At 38.0% G+C, this 18,054-nt stretch overlaps 1 protein-coding gene across 3 annotated transcripts in view; it reads left to right on the top strand.

The window, feature by feature from the left end:
* CCDC27 (coiled-coil domain containing 27) overlaps positions 1-18,054 on the top strand; it is a 43,531-nt gene that overhangs the window by 11,568 nt on the left and 13,909 nt on the right. The window contains exons 3-8 of one of the 3 annotated variants that reach the window (XM_031962971.1): positions 536-716; positions 11,871-12,075; positions 13,110-13,232; positions 15,730-15,869; positions 17,393-17,566; positions 17,734-17,790. In XM_031962971.1, the coding sequence (XP_031818831.1) occupies positions 543-716; positions 11,871-12,075; positions 13,110-13,232; positions 15,730-15,869; positions 17,393-17,566; positions 17,734-17,790 (873 nt within the window). In that variant the 5' untranslated portion in view covers positions 536-542. Of the gene's footprint in view, positions 1-465; positions 717-11,870; positions 12,076-13,109; positions 13,233-15,729; positions 15,870-17,392; positions 17,567-17,733; positions 17,791-18,054 lie in introns of all 3 variants that reach the window. The other 2 variants (XM_031962970.1, XM_023500045.2) reach the window with 2 other exon arrangements.

Genomic DNA, 18,054 nt, shown 5'->3' with positions numbered 1-18,054 from the left:
TACAAAATTTCAAAGCCACAGAATGTGAAGGGGGAGCTTAGAAATAATCCAATCCAAACTGATCTTACAGCAGAAAATGAAGCTCAGAAGGGCTTGCCCAAAGTCCTGCAGCAAGTAAATAGACATATGAAGCCAGTAATAAGGTCTTTTAGATCCTATCCCTTTTCAATGAATTGCAATTTTTATCCTAGACTGCATAAAATCTTCATAATGGTGAGGCTGGCCTTGTCCAGGGTTGCTATGGAAACCACTGTGATGGCATCTCTCTAGCTCCTCTTAAGATACAACAAAAGAGGCTGTCTCACTGCTTCTACTTAAACATAAAGAGATTTGGAAGCTGGCCTCCTAACTTAGCACGATTTAAAAAGAATACCCAGCCCAAAACCAGAAGCCATGCCAGGCCACACGAGCATTTCAATCTCGAAACACTAAGTACCATTTTGTTTTTTTCCTGTGGGGAGACAGAAAAAGCCAAGGATTATCTATCCCCTGTGAAAGAGGATCTCTCGTGACGAACTTCAGGCTGTTCCTCTAGGTTTCAGATGATTCCTGCAAAATTTAAAGATGGGCCGAGGAGACAGCACAGGAGCTCCAGTACTGTGGCGAAGGGCTTCCACAACCTCTGGGAGGTCTCTAGCCGGAATATAAAGACCCCCTCCTCTCTTACAAGTTCATTCCTGCTCTCCAAAGACAGTTCCAGCTATTCCAGGATTAAGGTATTGGGGTAAAACTGAATTTTCATAGGTAGAATCTGTAGTCACACATCCGCTCTACAATTCATTCACTCACTCATTCATTCACTCCTTCATTCAACAAGTATCTATTAAGTGCCTACTAAGTGACAGACTTATGAGTTTGGAAGGGAAATGGGGGAAAAACCCCAAATCTCCTGCTCTCAAAAAAACGTACATTCTGGGTGCGGGGCAGAGAGCAAAATGCATCCAGATAAATCTGAAATGTATTCAAAGTTAAGTACAAAATAATTTCCAAGGGGGAAAGGCATTTACAACTTGGAGGATCAGAAAAGATCTCAGGGAGTGTGTGGGACATTAGCCAGGAACTGTAGCAACTAAAGAAAAGAAGGAAGTGTGAAATAATCTGTAGAGGTAACACTTCACCTTGTCTTTATAGCAAAAGACCTTGAGGAGCACTTGAATAAATGTGTCAGTGTCAGAGGGTATTTTTTGGTTGCTGTTCATCAGTCATGGAAAATATTTCATTCCCCATCCACCACTTCTGCAATTATATTATTATAAACATATGGATCTAAAGTCGATGAAACTATATCATTGATTTAGAGCTTCCATTTTTCAGATGAACAAACCAAGGCTCGTTTGTATTATGTGAAATGCCCAAGATGACAAAGCTAGTAAGTGGCAAAGCCAGGGTTTCAATACTAGTCTCCCAATTCTATCCATTGCACCAGTAGAGACTTATATGGGGACTAAAATTATTCCACCTATAATCAAAAAGATGGAGGCAGATGGTTCCCTTTAATGAAATGGACTTATATCTTCCTCATGATCTGAGATGCCTCCTTCTTCTGGAGCCCTATTTTTGTAGGGCTAGGTATCCAATCACTCAAGAACAACTATACCAAATAGAAAATAATTCCATTGATTGACATACGATGCATAAGCTAAAATAAGCAAAATAATGTCAGCAGGGTCACAATTTGGAAGAAGCAAGGAACATCTCCACATAAGATATACAAGGCTGCTCCTTATACAAGGCTGCTCCTTAGGTTGGGTAGGAGGAAATGGAACAAGCTATCACACTCAGTGACCTAAATGGTCATAAAATGGTCACCTGCTCCTATTGGATAGAGGATTGGTCTGGAGTATTGGAGGACTTTCCATGTAGTTGTTTCCTCGGCCACACTGGACGTGGTCACAATGACAAGGAGAAACAAGGGTGGAGGACGTTTAGTTACCTTCCTATGATTAAGCAAGTGATCTGCAGTTCACAGCTCTGGGGTCTTATACAGAACTTTGATATAATTCTATCAAACTGATTAATACTCATCGGAACAGAGTAGGGGTCCAAATGAATTATTTCTTAAACAGGAAAAAGAGATCTTCCACTCATTTAAATGATCTCTCTTTAAATGACATCTTCCTGAAGCAGCTTCAATGCAAATCTCTAGGTCTGAGTGAAAGGTCTTGCCTTCCTTTGTGGCAAGTTGAACAGATACAGAATGTTGACCCAGATTGGGGTGTTGTCACAGTTCTAGAAGTGGAGCATCGCTGAGTGTTCTGTTCTTGGGTATACAAATCAAACATTTACTGATAATAAATTATAATTTTGCTACCCCTACATTTACTTTGGAGTCTTAAAACCACAATTTAAGAAGCTAGGGCCAAGAAATCTTAGAGAAGGATCTGGATATATCGTAGACACTTTTATTCCAGCATGCGAATAGCTAAAAAGTTCTCTCTAGCTCTGAGATTCAGTGATTCTAAAAACTCACTCCAATTTTAAAAATATATTATCATCATGGTATTCCTGCAGATTCTCAAGAAAGTTGTTACGTTGATGTCATTGATTTTTATTCTCAATTTCCTTGCTATACTCACATGCCCACATGTTTTCTTTTCTTTTCTTTTTTTTTTTTTTTTTTTTTTTTTTTTTTTTTTTTTTTTTTTGCTAAGGCACTTGCCCAGGGTCACACAGCTAGGAAGTTTTAAGTGTCTGAGATCCAAATTTGAACTCAGGTCCTCCTGACTTCAGGGCTGGTGCTTTATCCACTGCCACCTAGCTGCCCCAAGAGTTTATTTCTGATTAAAGTATAGAGTCTAATCTAGGTGAATTCTGGCCCTAAAAAGCATTAGGTATTAGGCTTATGCCCTTGAAACCCACCCTCCCCATTGTTCAATTTAAGCATTCTGGATGGAAATGGATCTTTTTGTCCACGTAGCTGAAGGCAGCTGAGTCTCATGATCACGCTCAGCACAAGAGATGATGAAAGCTTTCAGTCATCTGAAAAGACTCCTTACTTGCCCTTCAGGGTCAGTTTCTGCCAGTCCGGGGCACTCAGTTTTCCAAAGGTCTTTAAGCATTTGAAGATTTTCATGGTTTATCTTTGGTTACCTAGAAAGACCACTCACCATCAATTTATTGATAATTTACTGGCCTATTAATGAATTGATTATTAATTTCCCAGAAACTGTCATTCATCACAATCAGTTTATCTTGATCTTCATGGTGTCTTAGATTACTTAGATCACTCATCAAGAATTTATTGATTATTTGTTAGACTAATTAAAGAACCGATTATTAATTTCCCAGAAACTCTGTTTCTTATTCATCATAGTCACTTTATCTTTCCTAGGGAATAGAAAGCTAGACTTGTTAGGTGGGTCAAATCTTAACCGTATGTGAGCAGGGCTTTAAATCAGGCAGGACTCACCTTTTTAAGTTCAAATCTGGCCACAGACATTTACAAGCTATGTGACCCTAGTCAAGTCACTGTTTGCCCTTTTTCCTCATCTGTAAAATGAGCTACAAAAGGAAATGGCAAAATGCTCCAGTATTTTTGCCAAGAAAACCCCAAATTGGATCAAGAAGAGTCAAGACATGACTGAAATGATTATATAGCTCTATAGGAAAGTCACTTAGTCTCTTATTATTCTAGGTAACTCTTTAAAAATTTTAAGTTGCATAGAAATTGCTGATCTGCATTAGTAGATGGAGTTTCCTCACCTAGGAATTCCTTCTGCCAATGAAATCACAGGTCCAGTCCCTTACCCTATTCCTGAACTTGCATTCACTTAGCACAGTTTATTCACCTTTTCCCTCCCTGATATCCCACCACTCACTTTCGTTTCCAGTTCTTTGCAATCACAAAATGTACTACTCTGAGTATTTTGTAATCTATAGAATTTATCCTTTTCTTCTTGACTTCCCAGAGATATATGCCTGGTAATGGGATCATTTGATCAGTTTTGTAACTGTTCTCACATAATTCCAAAATGTTTTCCAGGTTGCTTGGATCAATTCAGGAATTTAGGAGAGATTTTTATTATCTCTTTTATTTGATTTTCAAGCAGGTGAGCTTCTTCCTGTAGATGAACAACAGGTGTTTTTATATTGCTCTGTGATTGATGAGATAAAATTCAACTTAATCATTTGAAGACCAAATTCATAGGTGCAAGAATATACCTTAATGTACTTCCCCTAGCTGTCCAGTTATTTCTCCGCAAATAACTAATCAACGAATCAGCAAGCATTTTTGAAGAGTTTTCACCATCTTGCACTTCTGATTTTTCAGGGAGCATTTTTTCACTTAACAATATTCTATGTTTTTCCAATTATGTAAAGATACTTTTCAACATTCATCTTTCTAAGATTTTGGCTTTCAAATTTTTCTTCCTTCCTCCCTTACCTCCCCACTTCCCAAGACAGCAAGCAATCCTTTATATTATACATGTATAATCATGTTAAACATATTTCCATATTACTCATGTTGTAAGAAGAATCGGAATAAAAGCAAGAGATAGAAAAAGCAAACAACAGAGAAAAAAGGTGAAAATTGTATACTTCAATCTGCATTCTGACTCTGTAGTTCTTTCTCCGGATGTGGATGGTATTTTTCATCACAAGTCTATAGGAAATGTCTTGGTTCAGTGTATTACTGAGAAGAACCAAGTCTATTATAGCTGATTATCACATAATCTTGCTTTACTGTGTACAATGTTCTCCTGGCTCTGTTCACTTCACTCAGCATCAGTTCATGTAAAACTTTCTAGGCTTTTCTAAAATCATCCTGCTCATCATTTGTTATAGAACAATAGTATTCCATTACATTCATATACCACATCTTGTTCAGTGGATGGGCATCTACTCAATTTCCAATTCCTTGCCCACTACAAACATTTTTTGCACACGTGGATCCTTCTCCTTCTTTTATGATTTCTTTGGGATATAGACCTAGTAGTTACCCTGCTAGATCAAAGGGCACATATAGTTTTATAGCCCTTTGGGCAAAGGTCCAAATTGCTCTCCAGAATGGTTGGATCAGTTTACAACAATGGCACACCAGTGTCTCAGGAAGCATTTACTATTAGCTGTGGAGAAATCCTTTATCTAAATAGCCTTTTAAAAATAGAAATGATAAAAGTTTCATTTATCTAGTGCTGATCTAGCTAAATATTTTCAGAGGAATCTATATTTTTATTGCTGAAAAACTCCATTTGATTTCCCCCCAAAGTTATCTTTGATTATTTGGAAGTCAGCCACATGGAAGAGACAGTTTGGGATGTTTGGGATGAACAACAATTAAAAAGCATTTATTAAGCACTTAATATGAGACAAGCATTGTGCTAAGTATGGAAGGTACAGAGAAAATAAGTGATACAATATTAAGGTGCTCACCCTCTAATTAGTGGGGAGGACAAACAAAGAAGAAAGTTTAGTTGCAGGATAGGACATAGCTAAAGGTGGATGGCAAGGCTCAGGGCTCCTTAGGGTTATGTCAAATCATTTTAACAATTCCAGGGCTTCTTGTAGAGAAGTCAGATGGCAAAGCTTGGTTGGAGGTTCTTAGAAGGCTGTGACAAGGTTGGTCATCATGTATGGTTCTCAAGAATTGCAACCTCCAGTCTGCTTTGGAACTCTGCAAATGAATCCATTGTTCTGAATTTAGAAAATCTAAATCTTTGAATTCTCAGATTGGGAAATTGTAGGGCCAGGATGCTCTTTCTTCCTTTTCTTCCTTCTTCCTCTCTCCCTATCTCCTCCCTCTTTGTCTTTTTTCTTCCCTGCATTCCTTCCGTCCTTCTTTCCTTCCTTCCTTCCTTCTTTCTTTCTTTCCTTCCTTCCTTCTTTCTTTCTTCCCTCCTCCCTCCCTCCCTCCCTCTTTCTCTTCCTTTCTTCCCTCCATTCCTTCCTTTCTTCTTCCCTTCCTTCTTCCCTCTCATCCTTCCTCCCTTCCTCTGATCCACATTCAGTCTCCATTATTATCTCTTTGGATGAAGATGGTATTTTCCATCCCAAGTATATTGGCATTGAGGCAGGTAAATGATGCAGTGGATAGAGTAGCAGTCCTGGAGTCAGGAAAACCTGAGTATAAATCCATCTTCAGACACTTAATACTAACTAGCTGTGTACAATGTTCTCCTGATTCTGCTTGCTTAACTCAGTATGTAGGGTTTTCCATCCTTTTCTGAAATTAACTGCTAATTATTTCTAATAGAACAAAAATATTCCTTTACATTCATATGCCATAATTTATTCAGCCATTTCTCTGAGAGGCTCAGTTTTCAATTCCTTGCCACCACAAAAAGATCTGCTGCAAACATTTTTGCCTGTATTATGAACTTTTTAGGATACAGAACCAGTAGAGACATTACTGGATCAAAGAGGATGTACAGTATGATAATCCTTTGGGCATAGTTTCAAATTGCTCTCCAGAAAGAAAACTCTTCTCTCTCTCTCTCTCTCTCTCTCTCTCTCTCTCTCTCTCCGTCTCTCTCTCTGTCTCTGTCTCTCTCTGTCTCTCTCTCATAATATTTTCTTTTTTTCCCAATTACATATAAAATTTTTTTTCTAACATATATTTTTTAAAACTTGAGATCCAAATTCTCTCCCTCCCTCTCTAGGATAGTAAGCAATTTGATACAGGTTAGATGCGTGTAATACAAAACATATAGGAAAAACTTCTTAATAATGAAATCAGTCCAAAAATGGAATGGACTACCTCAAGAGGTCAAATAGGTTTTCCCTTAAATAAAGGATAATAGGGATGGATATTTATTCAGGGTCTGAGTTGGATTCCATGATCTCTGAGATGGCTTCCAACCAAGAGATTCTCTGATTCCCAAACTTGAGTTGTGAGGAATTTAACCTAAGAGTTTTGCCTTCAAGGAATTAAGATCAGTCACAATTTTTGTTGTTCAATATTTCAATTGGGTTAAACTTTTCATGACTCTTAAGGGTTTTCTGGCAAAGGTACCCGAGTGATTTGCCATTTTCTTTTCCAGATCCCTTTAACAGATGAGAAAACCAAGGCAAACAAGGTCACTCAGCTAGTAAGTGTCTGAGGCCAGATTTGAACTCAAAAATATGTCTCCCTAACTCCAGACCCAGAACTCTATCCAAAACTACCTAGTTGCTTTAATTTAGCCTTAATTTACCATAGAAGATTAAGAAACCCAACTTTAAGCCTGCTTAGGAGCTCAATAAATGGATTCATTGTTCTGAATTTAGAAAATCTTAATCTTCAAATTCCTGGATCAAGAAAATGTAGGGCCTGAACTTTTTTCTTATTTAGCACAGAATCAGAGAATCTGAGAGAATCTGAGGATCTCAGAAGTTATTAGGTCCTTTCCAACTCTAAGAAGGAATCAACCCTCCACAATTTCCTTGACAAGGAGCCATCCAGTCTCTGCCTGAAGGCTTCCAGAAGCAATATCAGATGATCATAGATTTATATTTGGAAAGGAAACTCAAGCATCAAGAGAATTTATTCAGGCCCTAGGAAATTTATTCAGTTTTGGAGTAACTGTAGCTGTTAAGAAGTGTTGCTTTATATTCAATCCAAATCAAAGTGCCTCTCTGCTATTCCCATCCATTGGGGATAAAAGATGCTATTGGTTGGTTGTTGTCCTTCCTTCTCAAAGAGGACCAAAATGACATCAGTACAAGAGAGCCATCTGCATCCAGAGAAAGGATTGTGGGGACTGAATGTGGAGCACAACATAGTTTTTTCATGTTTTCTGTTATTGTTTGCTTGCTTTTTGCTTTCTTTCTAAGTTTTTTCCTTTTTGATCTGATTTTTCTTGTTCAACATGATAATTGTGGAAAGATGCATGGAAAAATTACACATGTTTAACATGTATTGGATTATTTGCTGTCTAAGGGAGGGGATAATGGAAGGAAGGAAGAAAATATTTGGAACACATGGTTTTGCAAGGGTGAATATTGAAAACTGCCTCTGCATATATTTTGAAAATAAAAAGCTTAATTTTTTAAAATGACATCATTATGTTAGAGTTGAGTTTTGAGTTACAGTGGGTCCGACTATGGCTAATCAGACCAATATGAGCTCAGACTGACAAAAATAGTCTATATGAACATTTGGGGTAGCTTCTCTAATTTTGTGCACCTCGTGGTTTTGGGGGGGCTAATTCAAATGTATGTTTGCCAAAAAAATTATTTTATGGAGAATGCACAAAGTGGTCAGAAAAAAAGCAATACAAGGGCACTCTCAGGGTGTCTTTTAGAACTTTAGAATTGATTTGCTACATGGGAGACACTGGTACAAGGACCGCCCAGCATGGCATGCCTTCATCAGAGGAGGTGTTGTGTTCTATGAACAAAGCAGAACTGAAGAGATGGTGTAAGCAGCAGATGGCAGAAATAGTGTTGAATTTGAAATCAAGGAAGAACTTAGTTGAATTCTGCCATCAGGTACTTATTATGTAAAGCTGGTGGACAAGTTACTTAATATTTCTAAGGTCAGTTTCTTCATCTATAATAATAATTCTATCTCACATGAGAAATGAGGGAAAATATATGTAGCATCCACTCTGGGTTCACTCCCCCAACTTACATATGTCTTCAGGCTTTGGGATTCCTAGAGAATGCGCCTCCTGACTACTACTCTCCTCAGATTTGTTAGGGAAATTCTATGTGTTTGGGACTTCTAACACTGTAGTTGCTGAGCTCCCGTTTGTGTGCTTCCCATTATTAATCAACTAATTGAGCTCTATTAGTTTTTAGAAAAGAGATTTACTAAGAAGATGTGATACAAATAGTTGCTACAGCAGCAGATTCCCTCCTTGCATACATGTACAAGGCTCAAGCTCCAAGTACAATGCGTAGAGAATACAAAAACCTCATGGTTCCTAATCTTGGGAGTCCTTTTCTCCTTTTTGTGAAGGTCTCCCCTTAAGTAGAGCTCTCTGTTGGCAAATATCTAGAATTGGACTAATATGCTCTACGGCTGGGATGGAACACTGCTCTGTTGAGCTGGGATTCTTCATTGCTTCTGCGGCTGAATAGTGAAGTCAGTGGTACCACCAGGTGAGAAATAAGAGCTGTCTGAGCTGTCTAAATATCCTTCCTTAAATGGATGTTTCAGAGCTCAGACTCCCAAATCATTGAATTCTCTGAAAACTATTATTTAAGAAAAATCCTGGATTTCAAAAAACCACCAATGAAAACTTCTCACATTTATTAGAATCAGAGGGCAAAAATTAAAAAGACTCCACCGAGTCTTTTAGAAAGGGTTGTCAAAAGGAAAAGTCCTGGGAATATCAGAATCAAAATCTAAAACCTTCATGTCAAAGAAAAAATACTGTAAACATTCAGAAAAAAAGAAAATTCAAGTGACGAGAATTATACAAGATCAGACAGTATCCAGTATCTACAAAAATGAAAGGAGACTTGGGAATACAATTTTGGAAAAGACAAATATCGGGCTTACAAAACTTGGAATACAAGACTAGAGCAGGAAAAAGGCACTTACGTAGAAGAGAGAACTTTCAAATATTTCTGATGAGAAGAGCAGAGCTGAGGAGGAACTTTGAAAACACACACACACACACACACACACACACACACACAGATAAATGTATCTGAGCAATTGGAAGAAGTCAAATCATGATGCAATGTATCCTGAGTTCAAATCTTGTCTTAGACACTTACTAGTTGTGTGATCTTAGACAAGTCATTAAACCCTGTTTGCCTCATTTTTCTCATCTGTAAAATGAGCTGGAGAAGGAAATGACAAAGCACTCCTATATCTTTGACAAGAAAACCCCAAATGGAGTTATTAAGAGTTGGACACAATAAATAGGAATGAACAACAATAATGGCAATATATGCTAATAATCTGGAAGAGGCAGAAGAAACATTATACCTGCAGAACCTTGGTATCTTTGAAGGGTATTAAGAGAGTTAAATAAGAAAGAAAAATGTGTGTGGGAGTGCAAGAAGAGGAGGAAAGACAACTCAGGGTTTAAATGGGGGAAGAAAATGGGAGTTAATAGGAGGAATATTTGTATTTTTACAGACATATATACATCAGTGTAGAAGGGAAAGAATTATAATGTGCTACTTCTCATAATGAAAATGTAGGAAGAATATATATGTAAATTTAGAACCCCAAGTAAATGGGTTCTCACTTGTGGTAAGACTGTTCATTGTGTATATCAAAGGGAGGCAGAATAAATATCACTAGTCTCTTCTCCTTCTCCCTTCTCCAAGAAGGAAAACGGCTTTCTGATCAAAGTCAATCATGTCACCAAAGTACTTATGATAAAGCATTTTACCTGCCTCCAGAGAGAGATACAAAGTGTATTTTGGATGTGGACACTGTATGAATTGGCTTTGCTTGACTGTGTTCCCTGATGTTTGTTAAATGGAAGCAATAACAATGCCAAAGAAGATAACAGAATGGATTAGAAACCAGAATCCCAAAATATTGTGTTTATAAGAAACACTTGAAACGGAAAGGCGCACATAGAGTTAAAATAAGGCACTGGAGTAGGATCTATCAGCTGAGGCGAAAAAGCAGTAGTCAGGATCTCAGACAAAGCAAAAAACAAAAGGAAACAAAAGGAAACTACATTTTTCTAAAAGATATCAGACAATAAAGTAATACAGTGTTAAAAATAAATCATATTTTTTAAAAAACCAGTGATACCCCTCCCCCAAATGGAATCATTGTGACATTTTTTAAAATGCAAATAAGAGAAATAACTTCAGAAAGAAGCACAAATGGGGCAGATTTGAAAATAACTTGTAGAGATTTATATACACATTTTACAGTAGTGTGAAATGGAGATTTATATTTCATATGAAATCTTTTGTGTTTTTTTCAGTGTATATGAAAATATTCTTTTGGAGTATTTTAAGTTCATGATTTTAAAATTAAATTTAAAAAAGAGAGAAAATACCAGGGTTGGCAACAGATTAAAAAACTTTAAGAGTCAGTGATGTGATATGGTCATCAAGAAATCAAATGGCATCTTAGCCTGCCATTTAATTAACATATGCATAGAGTCCAGAATTAGAGAAATGATACTCTCATTGTATTTCACTCTGCTCTAACAACATATGGGGTATTGCATTGTATTCTAGGCACTATATCTAGGAAAGACATCCATAAGTTGTGGCTTATTGGGAGAAGGGCATATAAGATAGTAATAGGCTTAATTAAGATCATTAACTCAATTTAATTAACATGAATCAAGTGTCTCCTCTTTGCAAAACATTATGGCAGATGTCAAAGATACAAAGCTAAAAAACAGTCCTTTATCCCTAAAAAGTTTATATCCCTATTAGGAGGAAGGGAGCGGGGAATACATGCAAAGAATTAAGTCTATATAAAATATATAAACAATGATGCAGGAAAAGTTCATGAAGGATGGGAGAGATTGTTAATAACAAATGGGATCAGAAAGAATTCTCTTATAGGAGCCTCATACAAAAGGAAAATTTATTAAAGAGGGCATGTTTAATAGGAGAGAAAACTTGAGGTAAGACATGATTAGTCGTTTTCTAATATTTGAGAGACTAATGGAAAAGATGGAAATAAATTTTTTTTTGGGGGGGGGGGCTCGACTATAGACAAAACTCAGAAGCAATGAGTAAAAGATGGCAGTAGGAGAGACATATTTAAACTTCATGAAGGAAAAATCTTCACAAACAAACAATTCTAATTATCACCAAATGGGATGAGTTGCCTTGGGAGGTAATAAGTTCACCATCAGTGGAGATTTTCAAGTGAAGGCTAGAAAACCATTTGTTGAGGGATGTAGAGAGGCAGTTTGGACAAGGTGGCTTCTAGGGTCCCTGCCAGCTCTGAGATTCTGTGATTTTTATGGTTTGCTTTCAATGACTGCCTTAACTATTCCATCTTTCAGGAGGAAATTGTCAAGGAGCTTCCCAGTCCCGCTGGCAATGTTTACAGCAGAACCAGTGCTGAGAAGGACAATACTGAAGTAGTGAGCAATGTCATCACCTGTGGGACTGGCTATCTTCCAGTAATGCAGGAGCTGCAAAGGGCCTTTCTCATGCGTGCTGAATGTCCTAGGTTTAGCAACAAGTCAACTTCAACAACACAGTGGGGTAAGAGCTTTGATTAAAGGCAGCTGGGCAGAAATGTGCTTCTAGCTCTGCCAAACTAGCCACCATCCTTGTTTTCTCTTGAGAGGAGATTTGAGGTCAGAGTTAAGTTCACTGAATAATTGTAGTATCCTTTGAGGATCTGCTTTCAACAGAAACAGAGTTGGGTAAGTAGGATGGAAGGAAGGGGAAGGAAAAAAAGAAAGGAGGGTGGGAGGGAAGGCAGAAAGGAAGGGAGAGAAAAAGAAAGGAAGAGAAAGGAGAGAAAAGGAGGAGAGGGGAAAAGGGAAAGAAGAAAGGAAGAGTGTGAAAGGAAAACAGAAAGGGAGAAAAAAAGGAAAGAAGGAAGCAAGGAAAGGAAGAGAGGGAAGGAGGAAGGAAGGGAGGGACGGAGGAAGGAAGGAAAAACCAGAGTACCAGTGCTGCTTTGTGGAAGAAATCATTTGGATCACTAAGGACTTAAAAAGAAAAAAAAATAATAAAAACAAGAGTCCCTACCCTCAGGGAGTTTACTATTTTCTTTCTATAGATACATAGATACAAAGTATACTCTTTTGTATTTCAAGGAGAGAGCTCTGAAAACTGGAAAAGAACAGGAAAAGCCTCCTGTGGAAGGTGGCCCTCTAAATGTCCTTTGAAGGAAGTTAAGGTTTATTTGAGTTATCAGTCCTTGTTGTTTTCTTCCAGTAGACTGTGAGATCCTTAAAAATATATGGCTCTCTCTCCACCTATGGAGACACCCATGTAGAAATATAGAAATACATGCAGTTGTTTTCTTTATTAAAAAAAAAATCTATTGCTAGTTTGCTCAAAGGAATGAAAAAAAATCAGTTTTAAAATGTTTGTTAAATTTAAGTTTTCAGGAAAGTAAACTAAGTTTTAAAGATTAAAAAAAAAAAAACCCAGCACATCATAGGTGTTGAATAAATGCTTGATTGATTATTTAATTGACTGACTAGAAATCCAGCCTATAGAGTAGGTACTTAATCAAAAGGTATCGAACTGAAATTAATCAGAAACCTTCTAAAACTTCTCAGGGCCAGGTTTGGTTTCTATATCTGACCTTCCCAGTGGCACGTACTTCAAAAACATCAACTATGAGAACTGGAAAATGACAGATGATACATCATTCTCAGACATCTTAAAATCAATGCAAAAAGGTAAGAGGTTGAATCAGCTAATGACAGGGTTTTTCCTTGGTATTTTTCTACTGTTCTCTTCTGCTCCCTCTGTACAATCCAGAGTCCTCCATACCTACAAATTTGCATCTGGGGGGTCCCTTTCCCAATTCAGTGAGCTTGGCTAAGTTTTTAGATGATTTTGCTTAAAAGGTACTTGAAATTTAATTGGATTTTTTTTTCTATAACCATTGCTCATCTCCTCCCTCACAGATGTAATGGATTGACATGCCATATATGGGCCATTGATCAAACCATAGTTGAAGTTATTGTCAGAGGATGGTCAGGATTATCTGTGCATATTGGGGATTGTACAGCTTGCTTATCCAAGAATGATCTGTGAATATGACATATATTGTATTATTTTGGAATAAGCTAGGGTGATGCTGTAACAAGAAGATTTCCAGAGAATTTGGTTTGCGAAGATTCCTGTTTTATATATTTCTTAATAAGGAGAATATGCCTTAATATTGCTCCAGAGAATAAAAGATGGAAAGTGTGCTAGTTGGGTGTATCACTCAGGAGTACCTACTTGTAGTCTCTGCTCTGATTGTGAAGTGATAAAAATGATTGCTTTATTTCAGCCAGGAGATCTCCAAACACTCTAGCTGTGTCTTCCCTTTTTGCAGCTGGCCATTCAATCACTTATAAGCAGAGTAAATTTATTTATGTTGGGCTATATATTGGGCATCCATCTTATCTTGCTTGGGAGAACACAGAGCCATGCTCTGTTGTTGCCTGATGTCCCCAAGACTCATGGAAAAATCCCCATTTGATGAAGAATTCATCTTTGCCAGATGGACATATATATATAATGTCTCTATGTGTAAATACATACATACATATATATACATATATATATATATATATATATATATATATACTTTTCTTTGGGGGAAAAAATGAAGACAACATAATTCCAATACGTTTCCCATTTTTGTCGGTTTCAAAGCCAAACTCTGCCAACTGTGCACATCAGACAATCTCAGATACCTGGTGACATCCACTGCTTCTGCTCACCAGCCTGAGCTACTTACCAGCTCAGAACGACTTTTACTTGCTATTGATAATCATCCTAGAAATTTAGAGATTCCCAATAAGGGTAACAGAACTATTGAGCCTATGACTATGAGATTTATGACATACTAGGTATAATAGTTGTATAAACAATACGATTCTGTAATGTCTTATATACATATATTATTATAAATATATACACATATGCAATATGTGATTGTATAAAACTTCATTTTTCTTTGCTTAATGCCATTCATTGTTGTTTTTAAATGTGATTTTTAAAAATTGTTCGTAACATTGCCATATGTGCTTTTATGTAATGTTTTTCACGTATTGGTTATATATGTAACATATATTATTGCTGTACGGACATATGCATGATTTCACAAATATGGTCTCAAATACTTACCAGTTGTGTAATCCTGGGCAAGTGACTTAACTGCTATCTGCCTCAGTTTCCTCATTTGTAAAATGGAGGAAAATGGGGATGATAAAATGGGGATAATGATAGCATCTACCTTTAAGGTTTGTTAGAGAATCAAATGAGATTATAATTGTAAATTACTTGGCACAGTATTTGCACATGGTAAGTACTATATAAATGTTAGATATTCTTTATTACTATTGGGTCTCTTTAGAGAATAGTCTGCAACACGTATCACTGGCCGGGCCAAATCACTTCTCTGCTAGCTGTCCCTTCTGACTCTCCTGCTGGGCAAAGCCATTTCTTTGATATTCTTGGGCCACTGAAACAGTGAGAAACTCATTCATTACCCAGGCACCCTGGTAGGATGCTGAAAAGTGTTACATTCTTTAAATGATAAGCAGTTTCTATAAGCAAGAGAAATGCCAACTTCTTCAGATCTGTTCTGGGGTTTGTGGTACTTTCTCTTTCTCTTGGTCTATATAAAATGGTTCATAAATTTCACCAAATTGCCAAAGGGGAAACACAAAAGAGATTATTACAAACTCCATCCTAATGCTGTATACACAGCCTCTTCATCAGTAGTGACCCTCATTAATGTGATGAGAAGTATGCAACCATATCTATACCTGTATAATTTTCCCACAGTTCCCAAAGAGATGTCTGTTTTTTTTTTTAAATTCTAGTTTCTCAGTTCTAACCTTTAAAACTGAAAACAGTTCCATGCAAATAAACTGATGGAATACAAAATCCTGCACCAACCTTAATTCCCCCATTGCTTTTGCCTTAGAACAGGTCCTCTTACTATCTTCATCAGAGGGGCAGTTTCTCTTATCTTAGAGAATATTTTTTTCAAGTTGGTTTTCTAAAAATTAATACTCCTTTTACAAATATAGATCTGTCTTCCTCCTGCACTCAGTCCAGCCTCCAGAATATTCCCATGCAAAAAGGGGCAGTACTTTATATGATCAGGTAGCTTAGAAAACCTTAATCAGTTGGACAAAGTGGGAGCAATAACTCTCTCTTTTTTCTTTTTAGAGAGGGAGCTGACATACAGCAAGAGTGCCTACGAATTCCAAACCCTCAGACAAAGCGAGGAAAGTCCCAGTGTGCAAACTGTAATGAAGAGCTCACAAACCCGGAAAATGCCTTGGTATGCTACCGTGATTCAGGAGAAGGTGAGCCAGTTTAGAGCCCTGATTTTTATAGAGCATTCATTCTGCATGGAGCAGGCTTATATACCCCAGGGCCCTGGGGAGGAAAGATCTGTGTAAAACTGTAAAGGGGCTATAAATAGAGGAGTCATTATCACTGCAAACTGTAAAGTGCTATAGTTATGGAGGCCATTTTCACTGTTAATCAAGTCAAAAAACATTTATTTAGTTGCTACAGTGGATCAAGCACTGTGCTACAATCTCAAAGACAGACAGAAATGAAACTACAGGAGCTTCCATTCCAATGGAAGAGACAACATTGAGGGACCTACATCCATCCTTCTTTTGAACGTCTCTATTACTGTTGAGGATACCACCATTACCCCTGCAATCACCTGAGTCTCAGTGTCATCCCTTAGATGTCCCTTCCCCAATATCCATATCCAATCAATTACCAAATCTCATCATTTTTTTCCCACTACTTCCCTTGGCCATATATCCCTTTCTTTCTACTCTCACAGCAACCACTTTAGTCAAGGTCCTCATCACCTTTCACCTGGACAATTTGCAGCCTCTTTTTGCTCCAACCCATTCTTCATCCAACTGCCAAAGTGGTTTTTCTCTAAAGCACAGATCTGACACTCAGCCTCTCCAATAAATTCTAATGGCTCCATTTTACATTTACATCCAATATATTACATCCATTTTACATTTAGAATCCACTATAAAGTTGGGTATTTAAAACTCTTCACAACCTGTCTCCTTCCTATCTTTCCAGTCTTCTTCTTAATTCCTTCCCCTTATTTCATTTTTCTGAGTCTTAATTTTATCATCTATAAAATCGGGATAAATTACATAGCACAGTGGCTGTAATATAGGAGGGAATTAATAAATTTTTTTCTCCCTTTGCTTTATGGAGATGAAATCCCAGAAATTATCCTGAGCGGATGCTTTTGGAAGGCAAAGATCAGCTCTGTGGTGGGTCTCTAATATCTCTGAAGCCACAAGATTTAGCAAATGATTGATTATGTACTGTGAAAGGAAAAATTGGGGGAGCTAGGAGTATTTTGAACTTGGAAATCTAAGTGAATGGAAGGCCAATGGTGCCCTTGACTGAAACTGGGAAGTTTTAAAAAGAAAAATAGGTTTCAGAGGAAGATGATGAGTTGTTTTGAGCTCGTTGGGTTTGAGCTGCCTACAGGGCATCCAATTTGAAAACACCATGATAGCAGTTAGAAAAATGGTACTCAAGCTTAAAAGAGACTGGGCTTTGCCCTGTTTGGACCAATGAACCGAAGCTGTAATGCTGTCAGGAATGAACTTCACACAGTGAGAACTGCCCCAAGCACAAGGGGCTACTTGAAAGGTGTTGGATGTCCCCTCCTTGAAGGACTTTCAGGAGAGGCTGGATGACCCCCTGGCAGCAAGTTTGCTGTAGAGTTGGTGATGTCTGCCCCGGTGTGAAGGTGGTTAGCGGCCACTGAGGTCCTTTTGGGGGATTTTGTGAAAAGTACCATTCACCAAGGATAGCCCGATTCTCTTCCCAGGATCGGCACTTGCTCATGATGAAAGATGAGATCAGTCGGCTTACAGCCTTGGAGGATGCTTGCCTGAGGAAGGATGAGGAGCTTGCTCAGCTCAAAAAGGAGGTGAAGGAGCTCCAGAAACAACTGCAAATCCTGAGTGAAGCCCAGAAAATAGATGTTTACCTCAAGAGAGAGGTGAGCAGCTGCCAGGAGGAGGACAGCCCATACTGGGAGGGGAGGGGAGAAAAAATCGCAGGGCTGTGTGAGCTGTGCAGCAAATGGCTTTTTCTTTGTGTTAAGGACTCCACAGCCCCTCTTGACCCTCTGGAAGCTGACCCTTTCCCCCTTTTTGCTTCTCTTAGCCCTCAGGTGAGATCAGAGACATCTCTGATGCCCTGGACAGAAAGGAAGACTTGGAGGTAGGTGATGAACAGTTACAGCCTCCCTCTCACCCTATTCATGTTATCTTGGCCCTTATCTTTGTCATCAGAGCAAGTCACTTAATTTCTGAGAATTCTCAGTTAACTATCTTGACTGAAGAGATTTTTCTTGCTGAGACCTCACAGGAAAGCTCCTGACTCCCCTTACCTCTTATCAATCAATTAATAACTAGCTATTAAGTACCTACTATGTGCCAGGCACTATGCTGAGTGCCAAAGACACACAAAAAGGCAAAAGACCGT

The sequence above is a fragment of the Sarcophilus harrisii genome, chromosome 3 (genome assembly GCF_902635505.1).
Source record: "Sarcophilus harrisii chromosome 3, mSarHar1.11, whole genome shotgun sequence".
NCBI lineage: Eukaryota > Metazoa > Chordata > Mammalia > Dasyuromorphia > Dasyuridae > Sarcophilus > Sarcophilus harrisii.
Note: the sequence above shows the minus strand (reverse complement) of the source record. Positions and strands in the feature narration are given on the sequence as shown.